Here is a 22,314-nt window from a genome sequence, read left to right as displayed (position 1 = left end):
GCCTTTTTTCATTGAGGCTGTTTTGTGGCAGCCATGAATGACGTGTGAATAATAACATTATTATATTAAAAGTGTAAAGAAATTCCCCAAACCTGATCACAGTTTTAACAGTGATGTTACCAGACTGCAAACAACTTTAATACAAACATATAGGAGAAATCATTCCTGCCCTCTAAATCTTACACACCGGATCTTTAAATGATAATTTCAACATGCAGATCCATGTACAAGAAGCATCCAAGAAGTCCATCCAAACGTTTCTAAAGACAAAAATCAAATGTGACAGTAAAAAAAATGGGTCAGGGTGAGTCAGTAAACATATTATACACATGGGAGCAGTGGCACCGCCAGGAATTTAGGGCCCCATGACAAAAAAATCGAATTGGGCCCTCTCTGCGCAGCTGTTGTCCCCACATCTCTAGGACCTAACTATCCCATCAAAAGCTTTACATAACTCTAATTAAAGGCTTTTGCATCTTGTAGTTCAATACTAGTACTAGCACAATATTTACTGCTGGTGATTTGTACATGCATGCAAGTCTGCATACAGTCTGCAGTGCAGTTCACTATTTGATGCAAGATTAAAATCCACCATAAAAATGTGCTAAAGGCCATTTTTTACAGTATCAATATATTTTTATTGTAAAATTTCAAAATGGAAAATTCTCTTAACATTAATGAACGATTTTTAAAGAAGAAAAGTGAACAAACTTAAAAGATATATTAAATTTTAAATCATAATAAATTAACATCATCCTCTCAAAACAATGAAAACAGCAGATTTTTTTTTTTACTTAGCTGCACATATGTCAACAATATTTTTTGGGGCCCCTGTCAGTCGTGGGCCCTTGGAGTATTTGTTTTTAACCAGAACAACACAAAAAGTGAAAACAGAGAGTAAAAAACACAATGGTTGGTGCAGTTTCTAGTGCTAACAATCAATTGATCCCTTCACAATAGGAATGAGTGAATCTGCAGATGATTGGATGAATGTTGCAGCCCTTTTTCTTTTCATCTAAAAATGAGCAGCTATCTGTCCTGGCAGTGAATTTGTAAGTGAAAGACGAACTGTTGTTTCCTGATGAGCCTGTTAAGCCAATGATCCACTCAGCTGCCGCTTTGATTGAGAGTGCCTGCTAATCTCCCTTATCTTATTTAAGATGAATGCAGCAATCAACAGTGTTAAGCTCTGACTTAGTGACATATATGATCAAAAAGGCTCTGCAGTTTAAAAGGAGTTATTATTGTAGGATGTAGGGATCACCGGCTGGTGGCGCCACAGGACCACAGGTTTGATTTAAGCTTTTTTTTTTTTTTTTTGCCCGGGCATGAACCTAAAAACAATGCTGGCAACTGTTAAAGGCAGGGACACAAATCTGGCAGCACTCATCGCAAACAAAAGTGGCTAATCATCTAACTTCCTCCTGCAAACACACACACACACACACACACTTTAGGAGATCAATAAGTGTTAAAAGGCTGAATCCGCGGACTAGTTCACCTCTCACAGAGTCTGCATGCAGCTGCTGCAGATTACCTGAGAGTCTCTCGCAGATATGATGGTTTTAAAAAAAGAAAAGTTAACGAGATTAAACCAGAAAATCCTTTTCATCTTTTTTTTAAATAAAGACTGCACTGTGTCCTCCTCTAATGAACAAAATGATAATCTCATAATATTCTATGAGGAAACTGGTTACAAACATTACGGATTATTGCTGCACACTGTGTGTGTCCCAACAGAATTTTATATGAACAAAGGTGACATGCCCGGATTTGAAATCAGGGATCCGGAGAAGGGAAAGGAGGAAAGGGGAGGGGGGGTCATTTATCAAGGGCCCCTACGGTTTGTAGCCATCGTGGGCCCTCCACCAAAATGTAGACCGACGTCACCGCTTCCGCCCTGCAACCCCCCTTCCCTCCCACTCCCTCTCCCTCCCTCCCTCCCTCCCTCCTCCTTCCCCCGGCGTCGCTGGAGCAGCTCGGCTGCCTGCAATCCAACATGGAGTAGAGAGAGATGGGGCTCTAGCGGGGCCACCCCTCGGTAACAACAGCGACGACGCGCTTCTTTTACGCACAACTGGAACCGGAGTCGTCGGTGAAAACATGCGCCTTAGGACTTAAAAACGGAGTGTGTTGCCTTTGCGCGCTCGTGTGTGTGTGTGTGTGGTGTGTGTGTGTGTTTGGGGAGGGAGGGAGGGTAGGGGGGATAGAAGAGAAGAGCTGGATTCGGCTACTAAACTGTCTTGTATAGGCTACGTTACCTACTGAAGGCGATGGTGGTATTAAAGTTGTAAGGGGATAAGAAAAAAAAGGGGGCATTTGCGATCCTTGAAGAAACTGGGTGGCTCCGGACGGAAGGGGGAAAAGTGAGGAAAAGAAGACGGGAGCTACAGCCAGTCGAAGGCAAGCCAAAGAGCCGACACTCGCACAAAGGCGCAGGGGGGATTTATGCGGAATTGGAGACAGAATCGGAGGAGCCGCGGCGAAAGAATGACGAGCGAAAAGTATGCAACCGCCGTGGTACATTACCTGAGGTGAAACGAGAAAAATGGTAGAAGAAACACACCCAAACGAGTAAGTAGTGCTGTTCCTCAAAGATATTTCTCTACGCTTTGCGTCTTTTCTCGCTTTCTCCCAGCGCCTACAAGTTGGAGATGATTAGGACAACTTGGTGGAATGTGCACGCTCTCCTCACAAAGCTTGCTTTCATATATATGTCGTGCATTATTTTTTATTATTAGTATTATTATTATTTTTATTAACTCGATCCTGTAAAGCAATGCATTGACAGTGCTTGTAGAAGAAGAGGGGTTTTTTTTTTCTTTCGGGGCCCCCACCTTTTTGGTGTAGACTAGTCGTCTTGAGAAGGCAAAGAGAGAAAGAAGAAGAAGAAGAGGAGTAGGAGGAGGAGGAGGGGAATAAGCGTGGGTGGATCGGAAACATTTTCTGAAAGGATCTGAAGCGAGAGAGAGAGAGAGAGAGCGAGAGAGCAGCAGGCCCTGTTGCAGCGTAACTTAGAAACTCAAACACGCCCCGAAGTTACACCTTTTATAAATACACTAACCAGCAGCGCGCTCACGCACCTTCCTGACTGTGCGTTGTTCAGTCAAAAAAATGGAAAAGGGGGGAGAGAGAGAGAAAAAAAAACCCGACAGGCGTTTACAGAGGTAATTTCGCCTCGTTGTTTGGCCACATCTGTATGTTTGCTTCCAACCGAAGGAGGAGGAGGAGGAGGGGAGAGAGGGAAGGGGAGGAGGAGGAGGGGGGAGTCTCACAGGATATGAGATATCCGATATGCCTCATCCGCCATCTCTTTCTCAATCGCCCTCATTTGCATAGCCTACCGCGCTCCATTCATAAAAGTACCGATTGTAAACGACGACTTGCCAGAAAGAAAGAAAGAAAGAGAGAGAGAGAGAGAAATACGCGTCTGTCTGTCTCTCTTCCTCTTTTACGCGCGTGTCTTGTTTTTGTGTTTGACGCACAGACTCAGTGTGGGTCGTGCTGTTGCGCCAAAAAAAAAAAAAAAAATGTAGCCGATATAGAAGCTGAAGCAATGTGTGTGTTAGGCCCCACGGACCTGTCTGTTTGTGCCGTGCGCTCCACAGGCCTTTTTAAAATTAGCTTTACCGAGAATGAACCGCGTAAGCTTAGTGTGAATCATGCTGGAAAAGCTGGGCAGGTGGGCACGGCACGGCACGGCACGGCACGACGCGTATATTTGTTTAAACCAACACGAACAGACTAGCAGGGGAGATTATAATTTTCAATGTAGGTATGCAGAATATCTTTAAGGCTTAGATGGAAATGAAGCGAGCATGCCACAACCTAAACTAAATAACTGGCTCCTTTTTGTTTTGTATTCCTTCATATCGACACTTTCTGTGTGTGTGTGTGTCAGACTGCACGGGGCCGTGCTCGGTAGGAATGCCTGCCTTGCAGATCTGTGTCGTGGGGGTGGAAGGGCGAAGGGCACCGTAGGGGATGTTTGCGCTGCTGTGGCGTGACGCCGGCTCATTCATAAAAGCCCTCTAACCTTCAGCGCGTCCCCATTCATGCTGCTGGCCGCGCAAGGCTCTGCAAAAAAAAAAAAAGGCTCTGCAAAACGCACAAGACGCACAACCCCGTGCATGTGTGTGTGTGTGTGTGTGTGTGTGTGACAGTAGCACACATCTTTTATGGCCTCGTTTCTGACTCATATATTTCTGAATAAACACTCACTGACCCTGAGTTCTTAACTGCCCTTCACTTCCGGAAGGAAGCGTTTCTATGGTGATGACGTGGTGTGTGTGTGTGTGTGTGTGTGTGTGCGGGGGTTATTTTCTCATGGCGTGATGTGCAAATTGAGGCCACGCCCACAACGTAAGTAAAAAAATAAAAAGGAAAAAAAAGCTTCCGGTTAGCAAAATAAAAGCTTTTAAAGAAGTATTCAGTAAAATAATAGCAAACAAGTGTATGACCATTAATACTTTTATATAAAAGTCACATTGTGCTAATAAAACTTGCAAGCAGTGGATTTTAGTAGCCTAGGACACTGGTTCCCAAAGCGGGGGTCGGGGCCCCATGGAAGGTCACGAGGCAGCAAGAGGGGGTCGCTATTTAAAATTTAAAAACGTTTAGAAATAGCATATTTTAGCCATAATTGTAACAATATTATAGCCAAGTATATCTATCTATCTATCTATCTATCTATCTATCTATCTATCTATCTATCTATCTATCTATCTATCTATCTGTGTCTATTAGTATCGTGCAAAACATTACAGCATGTAACAGGACAAATCTGACATTTGGGGATATCGGGGGTCTGGTGCTCTTGTTTTGGAGGGGGGGGTCATGGGCTGAAAAGTTTGGGAACCCCGGGCCTAGAACATGTCACAGTGGGTCAATCATCATCTTTACCCTGGTTAAAGGCGTGAATAAAAATAGAAAACATCATCTTTACCCTGGTTAAAGGCGTGAATAAAAATAGAAAACAATTGTTCTAACCCCTTTTTTTTGCAACTTTTATTGTATTTATGTATTATCTATTCTGTTAGATTCTATTCATTGTTGTCTGTTTCTATTTTTATTTGCTATGTTTGCCTGAAAGGTACAGGACAGAAATACATTTTAAGTTTTGTTAAACGTTACTCTCTTTACTCTTCTACAAGTTTTAATACATGCAAATGCTACTATCTACACCATATATTCATTTTCATAAGCACTGATGCTGATATACACACCTCTTGACTTATAGATGTCAGTTTATCTCTTTTTTTCCCCACTCTCATTGGCTCAAATATCCAGATTGAGCAGCCCCAAAATGTCCAACAGCTGCATATCTGTGGCCACTTTATTTATATGCATTTAACACTCATGTCACTTCGCTATAGGCCAGCTAACAGCTAAAAGCCTATGATCACTTCACAGAAGAGTATTTTAAGCCTTATTGAACTGCGATGTTTTAAAGTATCCACGAGTTCCTGTAACGTCCTAATGGTAAAGGACCACCTGACATAGTTAGGTTAATGTATTGTTCGTTTCGCATTGTGCAGTACGGTTCAGTTATGACAGCAACCTTTTGCTTCTGCTATGCAGCTCCACACAAAAGTGTTTATTGTCCCGTTACTGAAAGGAAATGAATCATTGTGCAGTTATCTGCTAGTTTGTGTATTGTGGTTTGTCTTATCAGAATAAAAGCCCTTTATGAGATTTAAGGCAGGGTCAGAAAATAAAAGACACACCTTTTTACGCATGTTTAAAAGCAGTGCAGCGGTGTGGCTGTTCTTCTGATCACGTAGCCCGTGTCTAAGGTTAGATATTACACTACCTGTCTTACTTTCTGAGTCTGTACTTTAACAGTGGTGGACTGTTTTTTCTGCTGATGTATGCTGTAAGAGACTGAGTCACATGCACACATCTGAATGCCTCACCTGCTCAATGGAGCAATCGGATTTGATGTGTCAGTTTTCCTATCAGCGGCCAATGTGATTAGACGCACGCACACACATGTTCTGTTTGCTTTTATTGACTACGTGTCCTAAAGTAAACTATAACCCCCACAGCCATCATGTCCTCAATTTAGAGGATGTCCCTCTTTTCCCTGTCCTTCTGAGGACATTTATTACCTTTTTATAGAAGTGCAAGATCTCTTTTGCACACAAACACATACACACACATCACAGAGACGGATGTATTGATCCGGTGTGTTGTGCAGCTGTAGGGTCAGCATGTGCACAGTCAGTATTGGACAGGAGATGCCCGGTGACATTCAGCTAAGGTCAACGTAGCAATGAAATATAATCCATCCCCGGACAAAAAGGACTCATCAACTGGCAAACACAGCAGCGAGGAGTTAGCAGGTCTGCGTGTTCCCTCAGCGGGACTGTTCTGTTCTTCACACATATTTCTCTACATTAGCAACATTTGATATTGAGTCGAGACTATAATAAACAAGACAGGTGTGGAATTTCGGCACAGCGGAAAAGTTCATCCCCAATACAATGCGTCACCGGCAGAACAAATTATGATAAATTATAGATATTGTGGAGGAATAATCCTTTAACAAAACCTCTCACACGGTTGTAAAACTAGGTGTAATACACCACGGCCTTGTCTCTTATTTTACTCACAAAATTTCCTACATTTTCCACAATACAACAAGCTACAGGACCTGGATGTGTTGAATATCGTATGTGGAAAGGGTTTAAGATTTTGTACTCAGAAAGTGAGACCTGATATGAGTGTGTGTGTGTGTGTCATTCTGCTTTATTAAGGCTGCTAGTACTGTAGATCGTGTTGTTTTTTTTCTGACTGTCTGAAACCTGACGTTTCCTGTTGATGTTTTTTAGACTGCTTTCCTATTATCATAGTCTATTTTTGTCCCTCGAGCATGCGTACAGTAATTTGCATGTACTGTTAAAATAGTACATAATGTAACACTTCTTAAGACGGCGTGGAAAGAGATGCCGAGAGAGGTTCATTTAGCAGTTTACATACATTATTGTATTATGTCATAGGGGATGTGATCACATCATTTAGAGCACTGAGAAAGAACAAAAAGAAAATATATGACATGAACGGATATATTTGGATAAATATAAATCCACGTCATGATGTATATGGATCCACAGATATAACGGTGGTAACGTAAGTGCACGAACAAAGAATATCAACACATGTTTCATATCCACAAATGAACTTCCTTTGCAGACCCTTTTGCATTTTCTCTGTCTCTCTCTCTCACTCACACACACACACACACACACACACACACACACACACACACACACACACACGCACATCATGTGGAACGGATCCTTGTTCACAGTATTTCCTGTGTTTCACAGAGCAGCAGCTCATCACTGGCTGCTATCCGGAGCCTTTATATAATGGCCTGAGCTGTTTATATCTGGAGACTGAACAATGGACCCAGATTGTTTGCCTGTTTTTTTTTTATTTTTTTTTTATTTTGCACTTCTTTTTTTTTTTTTTTTTTTTTTTTTTGCCCTTTTTTTTTTTTTTTTTTTACTAATCTCTGCTCATCAGCTGACTGGATGACCAAGATTATCATAGCTTGAGTTTTCATTCACTTCATCGAGGGTGTCCGAGTACACAACAATCCATGTTACTGAAAGTCTTTTCAGCTCTTTCTCGCAGTGAATGTCCTCGGTGAACTTTTTTTTTGCTTCTTCAGTAACCGGCCCACTCTGTCTGATTATCTGTTCTGATCTGTCTGAAAAGCTTTTATGATTTATCTCTCTCACCGATGCCAATTTTTCTCCACGGAAGACAGCTAAAGTAAAAGGAGATGATTTTAAAGTTCACCTAGTTCGGTCTGGTGCCTGATGACAGTATGTGAAACTATTCAGCTGCACAGGCTGAAGAGTTTTACTCAAGACTTTCAGTGATCCCTTTCTACACAGAGGGGTTCACAGTCGTGAGAAAAGTTGAACCGCGGAGATTCGCAGACAAACAGATGCTTCTTGGAAACGGCGTGTTTTCATTTTAACATCAAATTAAAACTACTTACACAACGTCTAATGGAGAAAGACTACAGGCTATTTAAAACTAACCACAAATAGCAGCAGGAAACGTTGCAGCCTGTCATGTGTAGTGGTAAATATGCAGGCATATTTAGACTAGGGAAGCCCTAAGAGAACAGACTTCCTTGTGTTCATTATGCAAATGGTTTTCAGTTGGTTCGGTGCCCTGGAGCTGGACCGCAGGCCATCCAATTACAAGATAAACCTTTGACACCTGACAGTTTATGTAAACTGCAGTCCTACCTGATCAAACACACAAAGGTTGACATTTTGACAGATGTCGATAGTAAACCCCTTCAACACTTACATTTGACCCAAAGCGGTTAAGCCTAACTCAGCATAAGAGGATATGAAGCATTACAGAGGGTCTTGGTTGGCTTTCCAGTTGCTTTTAATAGGTTTAGAAACCAATCAGCTTATTTTAAGAATGGTTTCCACTGTGACTGAGATGAAGGGGCTGCTAAATTACCTTAAAGTGCAGCTGCCCTAATTGTTTTTGGACGAAAGATCACGGTATCATGCATCATCAAGATCACAGTTTAGTTTAAATATGTATGATTAATGAACATATAGCAAGTTTTTGTTATATATATGGTAGAGCTGAGAACATTTTTCATCTATTTTTAAAACCAACAACTGACATTGCGCTATATAATTATCATGAATGGGTCTGAACTCGGATTGCGATTGGTCGGTTGGGGTATGGGATGTTATCCATTAACGTTCCTCTGCATATTAGTGACCTCCCCTGTCATGTCAACTGACACACTCTCACACCAGCAGCATGAGTCTTCAGCTGCCTGGACATGTGAGCGTTCATGGCTGATGACAGAAAGCCGATCACACTTCCCCTCAGGAGCCTCCAGTGTCAATAGTTGTGAATGAACTCGCTTCACCCCCGTGACTCTCTCTGTTCTCTTTTTACATCCTCTCATTTAAATGGAAATCTGAATGAACGCTGTTGGCTTGCATGCATCTAAAATATCCTAACTGTATGACTTTTATATAATTCATCTTACTTTGTCATAAGACCAGCTCATTGCACCCCGTTTTAATCAGAAATACACATTTCGTGTGAAATATAAAGCCTAGTGTGAGGTGTAAGGCCTTTACACATGCTACAAATCCAGAGATATTAGAGAAAATCAGCACAGTCTTCACATTTGAGGAGCTCTGACTCGCACATGGTTTGTATTTTCACTTCATAAATTAAATATATTTAATGAAACATGTGTTTCTGCACTACATGTTGCATAGCTGTGTGTCCGGCTCGTGCTGTGGAACACTGTCAGCACTCGGTGTATTAAAAGTACAGACGAATAAACAAATAATCTTGGTTGAAAAGGCACCTTTCAGACACTTCCTGATCACTGCAGACATGCCATGTGTGTGTGTATGTGTGTGTGTCGACAGAGCCAGCCGGACCCTGTGCGGGGGTGTGTGTGTGTGTGTGTGTGTGGTTCTGTTGATCAGGCAGAGGCGCGGCCAGTCATTCCTTATCAGAGGAAGTATAGCCGCCCTTATCACACATGGCTGGGCTGCCCTCACTGGCCCTTTTATCTGTCACACATGAGCTGGATTCCTGACCTGATAACCAGACGGCTTCCCGGTCCCCTTTACTGCTTTATTGCAATATTATTACTCACAGAGCACGTCAGTTCTTTGCAAGGTCCAGATCACCAAATAGCATTCCTAATAGTATACGTCCAAAATGTCTTTGTACTGGCTATAATTTTTGAGGTAATATGGACTTAATGTGGCTGCTGACGTGGCCTACAGGCAGATAAACAAAAACATAACATGGCTTGGCAGAAAATCTACAGGTGTGTGCTCCACCCACAGCTCATTTCCTCGGTATGATACGGATTTGTTTGTGAGGTGTGGACCAGGTATAGAAATAAAAAGTATAGAACGTGCTGCAATAACTGTATGAAACACAGAAACTAAGGATTTTGTGATATAGAAGTGTTTGTACTTCATTTACAAGCAGCACAAGGAGGCAATCGTGGCTAATTTTGGATAATGTGGCGACTACAGTAGATGATATAATTTTAAACATTACAGCCAAGATGAAGTAATGAAGTTCGCAAAGTGGCCTTAGACACAACTCCACGTTCGCTATATCAGCTTTACAAGGTGGTAATATGTCAGTATTGCGTCTGCGGCTTGGTTTTGCTGCCCCCAAGTGGTCAAAAAAACACGATTTAACTAACATATGATTAGTAAAGCTACTGAATTATACTTGTTTTATGTTCTAGCTTTGTAAAATACTTTTTTTTTACATCTGTAGGTGAAGAGAAGGCGATAGCCGCAGCATGCTCAATAAAAACTGTTGGTATGTTTGCGCACCTGACTGTTTAATTTAGTGCCGTGAGGGATTGCCACGATACTCTGTAACTCAAACTTCATATTATTACATTGAATGGCGCCTACACTAGCTTGGAGGGAGCTTGTGAGTCACGGTGGGAGGAAGTCAGCTGGCAGTAAATCAGAAATGTGTCCTAAAGACACATTAGAAGGAGAAAAAAAAAATCACAAGTCATTGACCACCAACAGCCAACAATATATTGCGGTATAGGAGGTTGCGCAAAACATTTGGCTGGCAGCTTCAGCGCGTTGCCTTTCTTGAGATGGAAGACACACCCTGCACCTTTGACCCGATGGCAGCAGCTCATATTAAATTAATAAAGGATGTGATGCATGCACTACCTGCTCTTTCCTTATCAGCGAGGTGTTGACTTCCACCATATCTTCCTACTAAACTGAGTCATCACTCCGCTTTTGACATTTTACATCCGCATCCCACCTAAAAGAGACTTTGCGTGCAGCCTTGAAACAAAGCGCGGCCTCAGTGCATGAGTGTTTTTTCAGTCAAATATTAATGTCTGGGTGTGGGGTGAAAAAAGTGTGTATAAAGTTAAAGTTGGTGTATATGAATTCCACACAAATAGTTGATTATAAATAGTTTTATCCACCACCTTTTCTTAAAGTGGGCGTCACAGCCCTTTTTCAGCATCGGTACCTCGTGCCGCATTCGTGTGGACAGAATTAGATTCACAGTTCCCAAATGTATGTGTGTGTGTGTGTGTCTGTGTGTATTTGTGCCAGAATGTGTGGTCACTCCCAAGTGTATTAAAGTAGCGCGTTGCTGCTGGTTGTGGCTGTCTGTGTGTTCCAACCACAGATTATAGGGCCTGTCGGCAGACGGGGCTCTGTACACGGGTCACAAGACAGCCCAAAATGTGACAAGTTCATCTCAGAGAGCTGATAGCCGGTATCGTGTATCTTAAAGTACATGTGCTTATATAGCACAGAATTCGGTGTTATTTCTGTATGCGGGTGGACTGGATGTGTGGGATCCGTACGTGAACGTGTCGTACATGTGTTCGAGTCATGTGATACTTTTGATATAAAAGCAGCAGTTTGGAAAAGATTTTGAGCATCGCAGCTGCTCAAAATCGGTCGGTTTATGTCATTTCACTGTGTCAACTCGTGTACCAGCACGAATCCTACGTCCAAACTATGACTTCCAACAAGAGTGCGACGTCTGTTTAGTGCTCTCTGGTTACATTATTTGTTGCCAGACAAAGCTGAGTGGTTCGCAAACCCTAACTAACGCCAGCATCATTCAGACATAATATGTACACACATGCGACAAACACGAATATTTAAAAAATCTGGCTCATTTATCTGAATAACTAGCCACAGTTTTTAATCATTTGTCAGTATCTAACCTATCCAGATCCAGAAAAGCTACCCAGAACAGTCGATTATTATAAAGTCACCAGGAGCCTCGCTGGCCTTTTCATATTCAATGCAGCGACTGGAACAAGCTTCCAAGATCATGAACTAATCGTAACATAAATAGATCATTGGCTTTGCTGCTTTTCTGTTTCTATTATTTCCTTTGTTGCCATTCAAGTTTTCCCACGTGGCTAAGTAGAAACTGAATGACTATCTGCCTCCGCCCGTTGTGGTTTGACAAGACAAATAAAATGATAGCTGCCAGCATGACACGAAAGCTGCAGTCTGCCAATAACAATTTCACTTTTGTACTTGTTGTCTTACGGTCAATACTCAATCTCTAATCCTTTAATTCTCTGTAAACACTCACTGAGGTAAGGTTTTATTCAGCACACTTACACAAGAAACCCCTTTTAATATCTTAATGGAAAAGTATAATTTTATATATGTGTGTTTAATATCTTAATGGAAAAGTATAATTTTATATATGTGTGTGTGTGTGGGTGTGTATGTGTGTGTGTTTACACTAAAGTGTAAACCTTGTGGGTGAATCTGTAGCTGCTTTTCTGTACGAGCTGTCTGCTGTCACCCGGTCAGTCTGTCATTCAGTCAGTTTTATGAATGTGTGTGGGCGGGAGCTGGTGAACCAGTTTTGCCACCTGTGTATGTGTGTGTGTGTGTGTGTGTGGGTGTGTGTGAGAGAGAATATGAGTCTGTGTGTGTGTGTGTGTGTGTGTGTCTGTGTACATCAAATCCCCGAGACTGTCTGTAAGCTAATTATATAACAACACCTCTCTCATTCACTCCCACTCTGTCCCTCTTTCTCCCTCCCTCCCTCTCCCTCTTTCTCTCTTTCTATGTTTTTCTTTCTCTCCGTCCCTCTCCCACACACACACACACACACACACACACACACACACACACACACACACACACACACAGCATGTGGAATACACAGAGGTACATCCTGTTATTGTCAGATCATTCATGTGGATTGTGACCGTGTTCATTGTGTCCCTGTGAGGGTGGTGGCTGTCATGCTAATGCTCGAGAATGTCTTTTACCATTCAAACTCTGTCGCATTGTCTCCTGTTGGAAGCACTGACGACTCCAGTGGTGACTGCACGGGGAGTTTTATTTGTCATGCATTGTGCTGTTCTGCCGTATAGACTAAACTGTAGCTGCATTATCTGTCCCGTTTTTGTATGATGTGTGTCTGACCACGTCTCCGGTCTTATTTCTTCTGCAGCACGTACACAAACTAACTGCCGTGTAGATGAAATCAGGTCATTCCAGTTTAGTGACTGGAGGTTGCAACTAATGATCATTTTTTAACATCAATTCATCTGTTTTTTATATTTATGGATTAAAAATGTGTCTGTAAAACATCAGAAAACAATGAAGAATGACCAGAGCCAAAGTAGTGACTTCACGTTGCTTTTTTTTTATCAAACCCCAAAGATATTTACAACAATATAAAACAGAGAAAAGAAGCAGATCCTCACATTTATGAAACATACAAGATAGTCTTTGAATATCTTATCGGTATAATTTAGAAAATCTTCTAAATGGATGACAAATGGTGACCCGATTCGATGATTTCTTTGATGGTTTGAGGTGGAGATGCTTCACTTTTTCACAAAATGTCACATGTTTTGTAATTCCTCTCAATATGGGACTTCTTTATTTATCATTTTGTGTTTATATCGTAGTGACAGTACGGATGTAGACAAGAAATGCTGGGAGAGAGAGAGAGATTATTATATGTTCATTATTATTATTATTATTATTAGGTGGTTATGAGGTGGTCTGCCATGCAGATTGTGTCTCATCTTGTCTCAGATCAGTTTAATTAGCAAACAGTCATATTTCTGAATGTTATCCGTTTAATTTCATCTCACAAAATTGTATATGTTTGTGTGCATGTGCATGTGCGTGCGTGCATTCATGCTGACTTGTCCCAGTGCAACACCTCCCACCTCAGCACAGCGAGGACCAGGCAGAGTCGTGACTTGAGACGCCCTCAAACATTCTGCCACTGTGTAAATCCAACTCTTATAATAAACTGCCGTGGCATTAACACACTCTGAGACTCCTGCCAGGAAAATTAAGATTAGTTTGAGTTCACGGGATAGTCATTTTATTTATTAACGATGAGGAGCTGAGGAAGAATGTTGGTTGCTTAAAATGTTTTTGTATTTCATGGGAAATATTTGTCCTGGGGCTTAAATCAACATTTTCACCTCTCCACGTGGTGTTTTCAGGCTGTACACTTATCATTCTTTTGTTTTTTTGTTTTGTTCTCTGTATTAATACCAAGAATCCACAAACCATGCACCGATACTTAGATCTGGTTTGGTTTTACTGTGGAAGGAAGTGGTTGTTTCTCTGCAACTTACATGTTACTGACAGAAATAAAAACAAAGCAAGAATTCTCATTGATGTCTCAATTTAGCTGGAAGATTGTGCAAATGAAAATTTCAGTCAAAATGAGATGAGTAATGCAGATATTCCTTTCAGTGTTGATTGAGAGATTTTTTTGTGCTGTCACTATCAGCCGACTCAAAATTCTCCTGAAGTGCACGGAGCTGATTGGAGTTTCACGTAAATGAGATGCAGCATCTAGTTAAGCATGAAGAAATACAGGAAATTCAACTGGTGGCATGTTAGATATGTAAGACCTAGATTTAATCGTACATGGCGTGGTGGTGATGGCACCTTTGTGTATGTGTGCGTGTCATGTTTTCATTTGATAGCTGGTTTAACCTGGACTCTGACTGCACTTCCTCTCTGAACACAGATACGGAAAGAGTCTGAAACCGATAGCAAACTTTTTAACATTATTTATTTTAATGTTTGGTTTGACCTTTTTTTAAAGGCTGCTGCCTCTGAAGTTATTTCATTAACCTGCAAGTTCTCGCGCGTTCATTATTGTTGATATTAGTCATCTTAAACGCATGCAGTTGGAATGATTTGATATCAAACAAGCCCAATTCTGCTATATACTCATATAAAGACATATACATTTACTGTTCTAATAATTCATCCTCTTTCTCTATCCAGTGACAGCTACATCGTGCGTGTGAAAGCGGTGGTGATGACGCGGGACGACTCGAGCGGTGGCTGGTTGGCCCAGGACGGGGGAGCTCTGACCAGGGTTGGCGTGTGCCGACTCGTGCCAACAGAGCTGGCACCCGTGCCGGCCTCCAGCTTTTCCCAGTTCCTCATCCGTGGTGAGCGTCTTCGAGACAAACAGGTAAAACACAAACCCCCCTCCCCACAACGAAAGCATATCAAAAGTTCATTTAAGGATAAGATATGGAAAATATAGATGGATATGTGTCGGATTAACAGGTGATCCTGGAGTGTCCGCTGAGGAAGGACCTCGTGTACACTATAGCAACGCCCACGTTTCACCATTGGAAGGTGGAGGACAGGAAATGTGGTCTGTCCTTTCAGAGTCCAGCTGACGCCAGAGCGTTCGATAGGGGGGTACGGAAAGCCATCGAGGACCTGGCTGAAGGTACGCTGTGCCACATAATCCAGGGACGAAGTGTATTCAGGGTAACCCTCACCTCAGTCAGTAAAACGCTGACTCCTTTCTTCTCTGCAGGCTCCACCACGTCCTCTACAGCACTCCAGAATGAGGGCGAGCTGGGTGACGACGACGTCTTTACTGTAAGCGTGTTTCTATCCTGATTCATACAGTTTTTTTTGTGACAAATCCTCATCTATGTGCTAAAGAAATGTGGTGTCATGGTAGTCTGAAGGACACATTTTCTGACTCATGTGTTTGCACACGTAGTTCCTCTCATTCAGGTCCAGGTAGATCAGTTAAACTCCTCTCAATTCAATTCGCCAAGAACTCTCCCAGATCACGGGGCTGCGTTGGTGGGGTTTGCTTAATACAATCCAGGCCAGTTAACAGATCCATGAGCATGAACACACAAACACGCAAGCCTCCGGCATTAGATTCTCTGTCTTTAACACACAGCACCCTGCGTTGTTGGCTGTATGGTATAGACTCCAGTGAATGTTACCATGACTGCTCTTAGATGTCAGACTGTGTCAGTAACATCTCCAGCCTGCATCTAAACACTCTTAGGATTCGTCATTGCAAAGAAAATCCTCATCCTTCTAGTTTCCCCCTCAAAGTAATCTCTGAACTTTGTTTCTTCCGGTCGAGCAGAAACTATTTAAATCCCTGTCACATATACCTGCCACAATACATGAAGTATGTGTGTGTTGTTTGTGGGTCGGGGGCCTCTCTACCTTAAGTTAGCATGAAGGACCCCCTCCCCCACGCTCTGTAACCTGACGCCAGGGAGCAGCAGGGAAGGTCACAAGGTCACTTCCTGTATCCCACCACCTCGCTCCTCTCTCCTGGTGACCCCCCCTCCTCCTCCACCTCCTCCACCTCCTCCACCTCCACCCACCCTCCTCCTCCCCAGTTGAAAAAGAGAGTCGCCACCAAAACTAGCAGCTAGCAGCTGTTTCCCAGCTTAGTGCAGGGCCCGGTGATTTACGAGAGGAAGTGCCTCGTGGTTCATCTTTGACTCGAGCTGTCTGTAAGGGCCAAGACTAATAGGTGCTCTGCTGGGAGTGTACAGCCACCACAGAGACGCATACAAACACACGGGGAGGGGTGGAGGCGGAGGTGGAGGGGGGGTGCTGTCAAGAAGGTGGAGCCATGGTTGAAATGGAGCATCAGGTTTTTTAAAGAAAGTGGAAGTTTTCAGTTCAACAACTCCAGCCGTATTCACACCGGATCAGACTCAGCTGCTCAGTTTAAGAAGCTCATGATAAAACAAATAGTGAGATAGCGTCCCATGTTTCTAATTTTTAAGCGAGATGGGGATGTGGTCTAGTGGACCTGACACACCAACAAAGACTAACCGAAGAAATATTTCGATTGTCTCATGATGTCTGCTTACAGCTAACAGCAAGCAGACCTGCACATGCGTTTCTCTCCTCCTGCACGAGAGGGAACGACCAGCCTCGTAGTCTGTGTTTGTAATCCAAAAACCACACAGGAAAAGGCAAAACACAATCCAGAGTCTACGTTTAAACTGTCTCATTATACGTGTCTGATAAAGCCGAAGGTAGCGCTCGGCACTGATGGAGTCGGTGCTGAGTGTTCTCACGCACATTAAACAGGTTAAATTGCTGATCTGCAATAATTCAATAGGCAGTCAGCAAGTTCTCTTCTTCCTCTGCTGTTTGAGATGAGACCAGGCTGGTCCCAACAAGTTACGAACCTGACCAAGGTTTCTTTTTTTTTTTTTTTGGACCAGGTTAAAATCGGTTCTGGTCAAACGTAAATGTCTCTTTTTGAATGTTTCAAACAATAGTTGGCTGCCCGTACATGTCATGTGTTGAACAGATTCACAGTGATTTATTTTATTGTTGGATCCTCAATGGAACCGGTTCAAGATCCAGATGTCATCTGGCGTAAAAAAAAAAAAAAAAAAAAAAGGGGGGGTGCTCCTGATCCGCACTTAATATTTCCCATTTGGAGTCATGATTACAGTGTTCATTTTACATCTGCTTACTATCTTGTCATCACATTTTAGCACATAGTTAATCATGTATGTATACGTGCATGAACTCCACCAAGAGAAGGTCGGTGGAAAGATGCAGGGAGCGTCGTAGAAATGACAGAAATGATCAGCCACAGGTACGCCACCAGTTCTTGGTCATAGTCCTACAGAGAAACCGAACTGTGCACTGTCAACACGAGGCTTATTTCACTTTTTTTCCTAATGGGACTTAAAGAAACCTCATCTCGTCCCGTGAATAACCACCAGACTGTCAGATTTAAAATGGCCCTAAAACCACATGTTAATAACTGTGGGACACATTGATGGGTTCTGTGCCGCTCGCTGAGCCTGTGCTAATGACCTTTCCTAAAGTTAGCAGCGGCGGCAGAGTTTGCGAGGCGGGCAGTCGTGGACAGGGGGAAATGCTGCCACAGATTTACAGCCTTTGAGGGGACGATGGGGGTGGGCGGCGGTGGCGGCGGCGGTGGGGCTGTGGAGAGCTAGGATGGACATAACTTCCCTAAATTATTCCTCGTTCGCCAAACCTAAACTTAACCCAACCCTTCCTCTGTCCCTCCCTTCAGCACGTCTCCTCTCTCCTCTGTCTCTATTTTGGCTCATTCACAACAGGGGGAGTGAAGGCTATTGAAGCAATTCTGGGCTCATCCCAGGAGAGCGAGACGGGCCCTGTTGAAGGATGAATTCTCCCGAGCTTTGAGTCGGGACATGTTTTGTGTCAGAAAATAACTTGAAATGCCCTCTGTCCAGCCTTGGGCCAGAATATATAGAGGGAGGATGTCCAGAAATATAAACTCTCCCACTCCACTCCTCTTCATCTCTCTGTCCTCTGGAGCAGTTCAAGCTTTGCAGCAGAAAGTCTGGTCTGTGTTTTGAATTAGTTGCAGCCGTGGAGGCCAGAGCCGGACTGGTTTTAAACCATATCAGCTCCTCCTCTCTCCCCCCAGTAATGTCTTCTCCAGGGGGGCGGGGCTCGGAGCAGAGGCAGCATGTTATGTTATTTTTGGCCGGCTGCTCTGAGGGCTTTGTAAGAAAGCTGGGGGAAATTCTCAGCATGGCGGTATCCATGTGGGGAGCAGGATATAATAGGGATAGCTTCAGCAGACAGACAGACAGACAGACAGACAGACACACACACACCAGATCTGGGTCATATAACTCTGGCAAATAATTCATAGCGTTGGTTTTTTGGAGCTTGTTGGAGTGCCAAATTTTGACACATGGGTTGAAACTTTTAAAGTTGGAGAAAGTTGGTTTGCTTTGATTTACGCTGCAGGAATTATGGTTGGGGTGGATTGTAAGTTGGACGACAAGCGACAAAGATGTCAAAGCATTTAAAAATAATTGGGAAATATTAAAATTCAGAGCCTCCTGCTGACCCCGATGCTTGATGCAACTATTTTCATGGCATTGTAAAACAAAAAAGACAAGTGACGGTCGCTCTATCCACTCTGGTGCAGACCGACACTTATTTAAATTTGGTTTACGCATTCATGGTCGCCGGATGATTAATCCTGCTGACTCCGGTGATCCCACAACTTTTCCTGAACCTTTACCAGAACCCGCCATGAGTGAAATGACATTCCCATCAGTCTCGGCTGTCCTTTTTTATGTTTTAGTTCTATTTAGCCAATGTCAGCTCGCTGGCTGTGGAGTCCCGTTGCATCATAAGCAGACGGTATATTAAGAGCAAACTGGGATTCGGTGTCGAATCTGGGAACATTTTAAAAAGCTGGAATCAAACTTCTCATCTGTTTTGTGCTTGTCAGTTGGAATAGTTTTTTTTTTCATGGAATGAAATCACATCAGCACGGAAAAAAAGGAAGCCCAGAAATCTCATAGCCGCTCTGAGCTTCAGCCACGGCCAAACTTTTCTTTGGCGGACAAGCTTGTTGACCTTTGATACACGTTTCTGTGGCTCTGTTGACTTCAGCCATTTGAAACTCAAAGCAAGAATCAACAAATGCAAGAGTGCTTTTTATTTATAACTTTGATTTTCATCACCAGGTTAAGCATTTCTCTTGCTCATGTTATTCATAAAAACAATCTACTCATCGCTTAGATGCTAAAAAAGGAACCGGTAACTCTCGTCTGCAGCCGTTTCACCGGGTTCAAATGCATCACGAATATCTCCGTGCAAAGGCGAATGCATGATGAGACAGGAGTCCTCACGACCTGCCTGTCAGCTGGTACATTGCGACGCCTCACAGAGAGAGACTGGCCTCCAGTGTGCCTGTCTGAAATCTGTCTGTCTGTCTGTCTGAGCGCGCTACACGGCAGCGGCCCGACTGTCTAGTGTCTGGCCAAGGTTTGAGTTGGAACGGAGCCCTGACAGCCTTTAGCGGAAAGGGGACAGGATACTGTTCACACACACACACACACATACAAACAGAGTGGTGGAAAAGAGAGAAGGAAAGATGGAATGTGTAGAAAGTGAGATTGAGGGGAGAAGGACAGGTTGTTGTGGGGGAGAGAAAGAAGCCGGTGAAGAGGAGGGTGAGAGGCCAAAAAAAGGTGATACTGTGAAAACTGTGGTTTCCTAATCCTGCGATCTTTATCTCCAGCATGGAAAATCCTCTCCAACCTGTCAGACAATGAAGAAGACTCACCAGGTGTGGCTGCCATTTTTTTGTTTTAGTGCTGAAACATTATTTTTTTTCTAGTTATTCTCTTGTTCAAGCGTCTCTGACGTGAGGATTTACTCGTCGATCACGTCATTTTGCAGACCTGGTTTGCAGAAGAAGGCACTGTACAAAAAAATATATATATTCTTAGGCAGCTGGTTTACTGAGTTTTCTTAATAGAGCGACACTAATGGTAACTGTTGGAATCGTCACAGTCTCAGCTTTCACGTGACATGTCGTTCGTCTGCGTAGCATGAATTGTCGGAGCACTAGTAATGGAAATGCGGTGAGGGGGTCGACTTTATGAGGCTGTACAGATTTTGACATTTGATCATTCATTTGCTTGCCGTTGGAGTTGTGTTTGGTGTGTGTAAATATGACTTATAGGTGCTTGTAGCAGAGTTTCTCCTCTTTAATTTAATGTGCAATATGACTGTATTGTTACGTGATTGGCACAGCGTTTCATGCTTTTTGTTGCCCGGCTTAAGACGTTAAAAACTGGAGGTTTGATGTCGACTCTTTGTGAGCTGTTTCTAATATTTTGTCCATTTCTATCGATGAGGATACACAAAGTATTGTTGCCTTCACGGTTCATATGAAGTGCATCACAGCTCAAATACAGCACACAGTACCCATGGGATTTTGACCAGTCCTCGCCAAATGTGTTGACATCACTAGACTCGTACGTCACCACGGTAACCTTATAAAGCACAAATGTTATAAACAGGTAACATATTTTCTCCACCTGTGTGTGAGTGGATTTTAGGTTTATTCCAGTGTTTTTATCAGTGGCTGTCAGGGATGTACAGCGGATGTTGTTTAGTAAGAGTTCAGCTCGCACACGGCGATCCAAATGTGGATCAAGTGGCACGAAAAACAGAGCTCGCACTTCCTGTTTTCCCAATCAGGACTGCGCCAAGGCCTTCCTGTTTTTGTTTGTCCAATCGTGGCGTCCTCTCCGCACTAACTATTTGTTTGGTGTCTCCGATCGGAGTGCAGCTCTCAGCCCGGCATCCTGTGTTTGTTTGTCCCTCCAGAACACCACGGACAGCTCATCCAACTCCTCCTCCCAGAAACTGGAGAGCTCTCTGCAGCCGCTCGAGTCCTCGCCCCTTCCGCAGAGACACAAGTGCATGCTGGGACATCGCCACGACCTCCACGACCCCTACCGGCTCTCAGACCACTACTTCTTGGACCAGGTGAGACGGTCTAGTCTATATCCTGTAGTGATGCCAAGAGAGTGGAGGACCAGGTGTCTGATGAGACTGTTTTTCTGAAACTGTTGTCATGGATTTTAAATAAAAGTAATTGTCTGTTGTCTCTTTCTCTTCAGCCGTTGTCTCGGCTTCCCCGTCACGTCACCTTCCAGGATGAGGAAATCGTCCGCATCAACCCTCGGGAGCGCAGCTGGGAGCGAACCACCGAGCGCCTTCAAGGACGCCAGTCGGATCGCCCTTGGCTCACGGGCTATGAGGACTACCGCCACGCCACGGTGCGTGACAAGTTCATCCAAATGGACGAGTCCTACGTCCACTTTGCCAAGACGGAGGCGCAGAAGCACGACTACACCTATCCGCTCGCACCGGCCCTGTCGCCCTCAGACTCTGACCCCGCCCTTGGACCCTTGGTCAACAAGGGCCACAGCGGCTCGTACCGCCAAGGCTTTTCTTCGGTGGTTTCCTCCCAGCCCCTTTCTTTCCTCCCGAGCTCCTTCCCGTCCACCAACGGAGGGAAAGGGCGAAAGGAGGACGGGGCGGAGCGGGCTCAGTGCGAGCACTGTGGCGAGGCCTTTTACATCTCTGACAACCGGAGAGGCCGGTGTCAGGATGCACCGGACCCTGGGCGGGCGTGCATCCGGCGGGTGAGCTGCATGTGGCTGGCAGACACCATGCTCTATCACTGCATGTCAGACCCAGAGGGGGACTACTCGGACCCCTGCTCCTGTGACGGGGGCGAGGGCAGCGGAGGAGGCCGACGCTGGTTAGCTCTGCTCGGCCTGTCTCTCGTGGCGCCCTGCCTCTGCCTGTACCCGCCTCTCCACGCTTGCCACCGGGCGGGGCTCCGGTGCGGCTGCTGCGGGGGCCGACACAAGGCCCTGAGCTGAGCAGACGCGCTTGTAAAAAAAAAAAAACCTCTCGGAGGAAACGACAGAACACCTAAAAAAACCCAACGCAAGCACAGGGAAAGGGAAGGATGGGGGAAGGGGGGGAAATGCACAGAGGGGACGAGCGGTCAAGGCCGCTCGCTCTCCTGCCTTGGTTTCTCTGGGTTTTCTCGACAAATTCCAGACACTGAAATAAGCCAAAAACAAAAAAAAACAAAAAAAAACAGTTGGTGCATTTTCTGAACGGCCTGGGAAGA

At 44.0% G+C, this 22,314-nt stretch overlaps 1 protein-coding gene across 1 annotated transcript; it reads left to right on the top strand.

The window, feature by feature from the left end:
- The first annotated feature begins 1,947 nt into the window (after window positions 1-1,947).
- LOC104930026 (sprouty-related, EVH1 domain-containing protein 2) lies at window positions 1,948-22,270 on the top strand. The gene is made up of 6 exons (XM_019270147.2): window positions 1,948-2,574; window positions 14,835-15,027; window positions 15,126-15,294; window positions 15,385-15,449; window positions 20,991-21,152; window positions 21,287-22,270. Exons 1-6 carry the CDS (start codon window positions 2,549-2,551, stop codon window positions 22,055-22,057), a joined length of 1,386 nt encoding a protein of 461 aa, XP_019125692.1. The 5' UTR covers window positions 1,948-2,548; the 3' UTR covers window positions 22,058-22,270.
- Window positions 22,271-22,314: the final 44 nt, after the last annotated feature.

This window comes from Larimichthys crocea, chromosome III (genome assembly GCF_000972845.2).
Source record: "Larimichthys crocea isolate SSNF chromosome III, L_crocea_2.0, whole genome shotgun sequence".
NCBI lineage: Eukaryota > Metazoa > Chordata > Actinopteri > Sciaenidae > Larimichthys > Larimichthys crocea.
Note: the sequence above shows the minus strand (reverse complement) of the source record. Positions and strands in the feature narration are given on the sequence as shown.

Coding starts and splice junctions, on each gene's coding strand:
- LOC104930026 (XM_019270147.2), top strand. CDS start 2,549: ATGGTAGAAGAAACACACCCAAACGA. Junction 2,575..14,834: donor GAAGAAACACACCCAAACGA/GTAAGTAGTGCT, acceptor TTCTCTATCCAG/TGACAGCTACATCGTGCGTG. Junction 15,450..20,990: donor GTGACGACGACGTCTTTACT/GTAAGCGTGTTT, acceptor TTGTCCCTCCAG/AACACCACGGACAGCTCATC.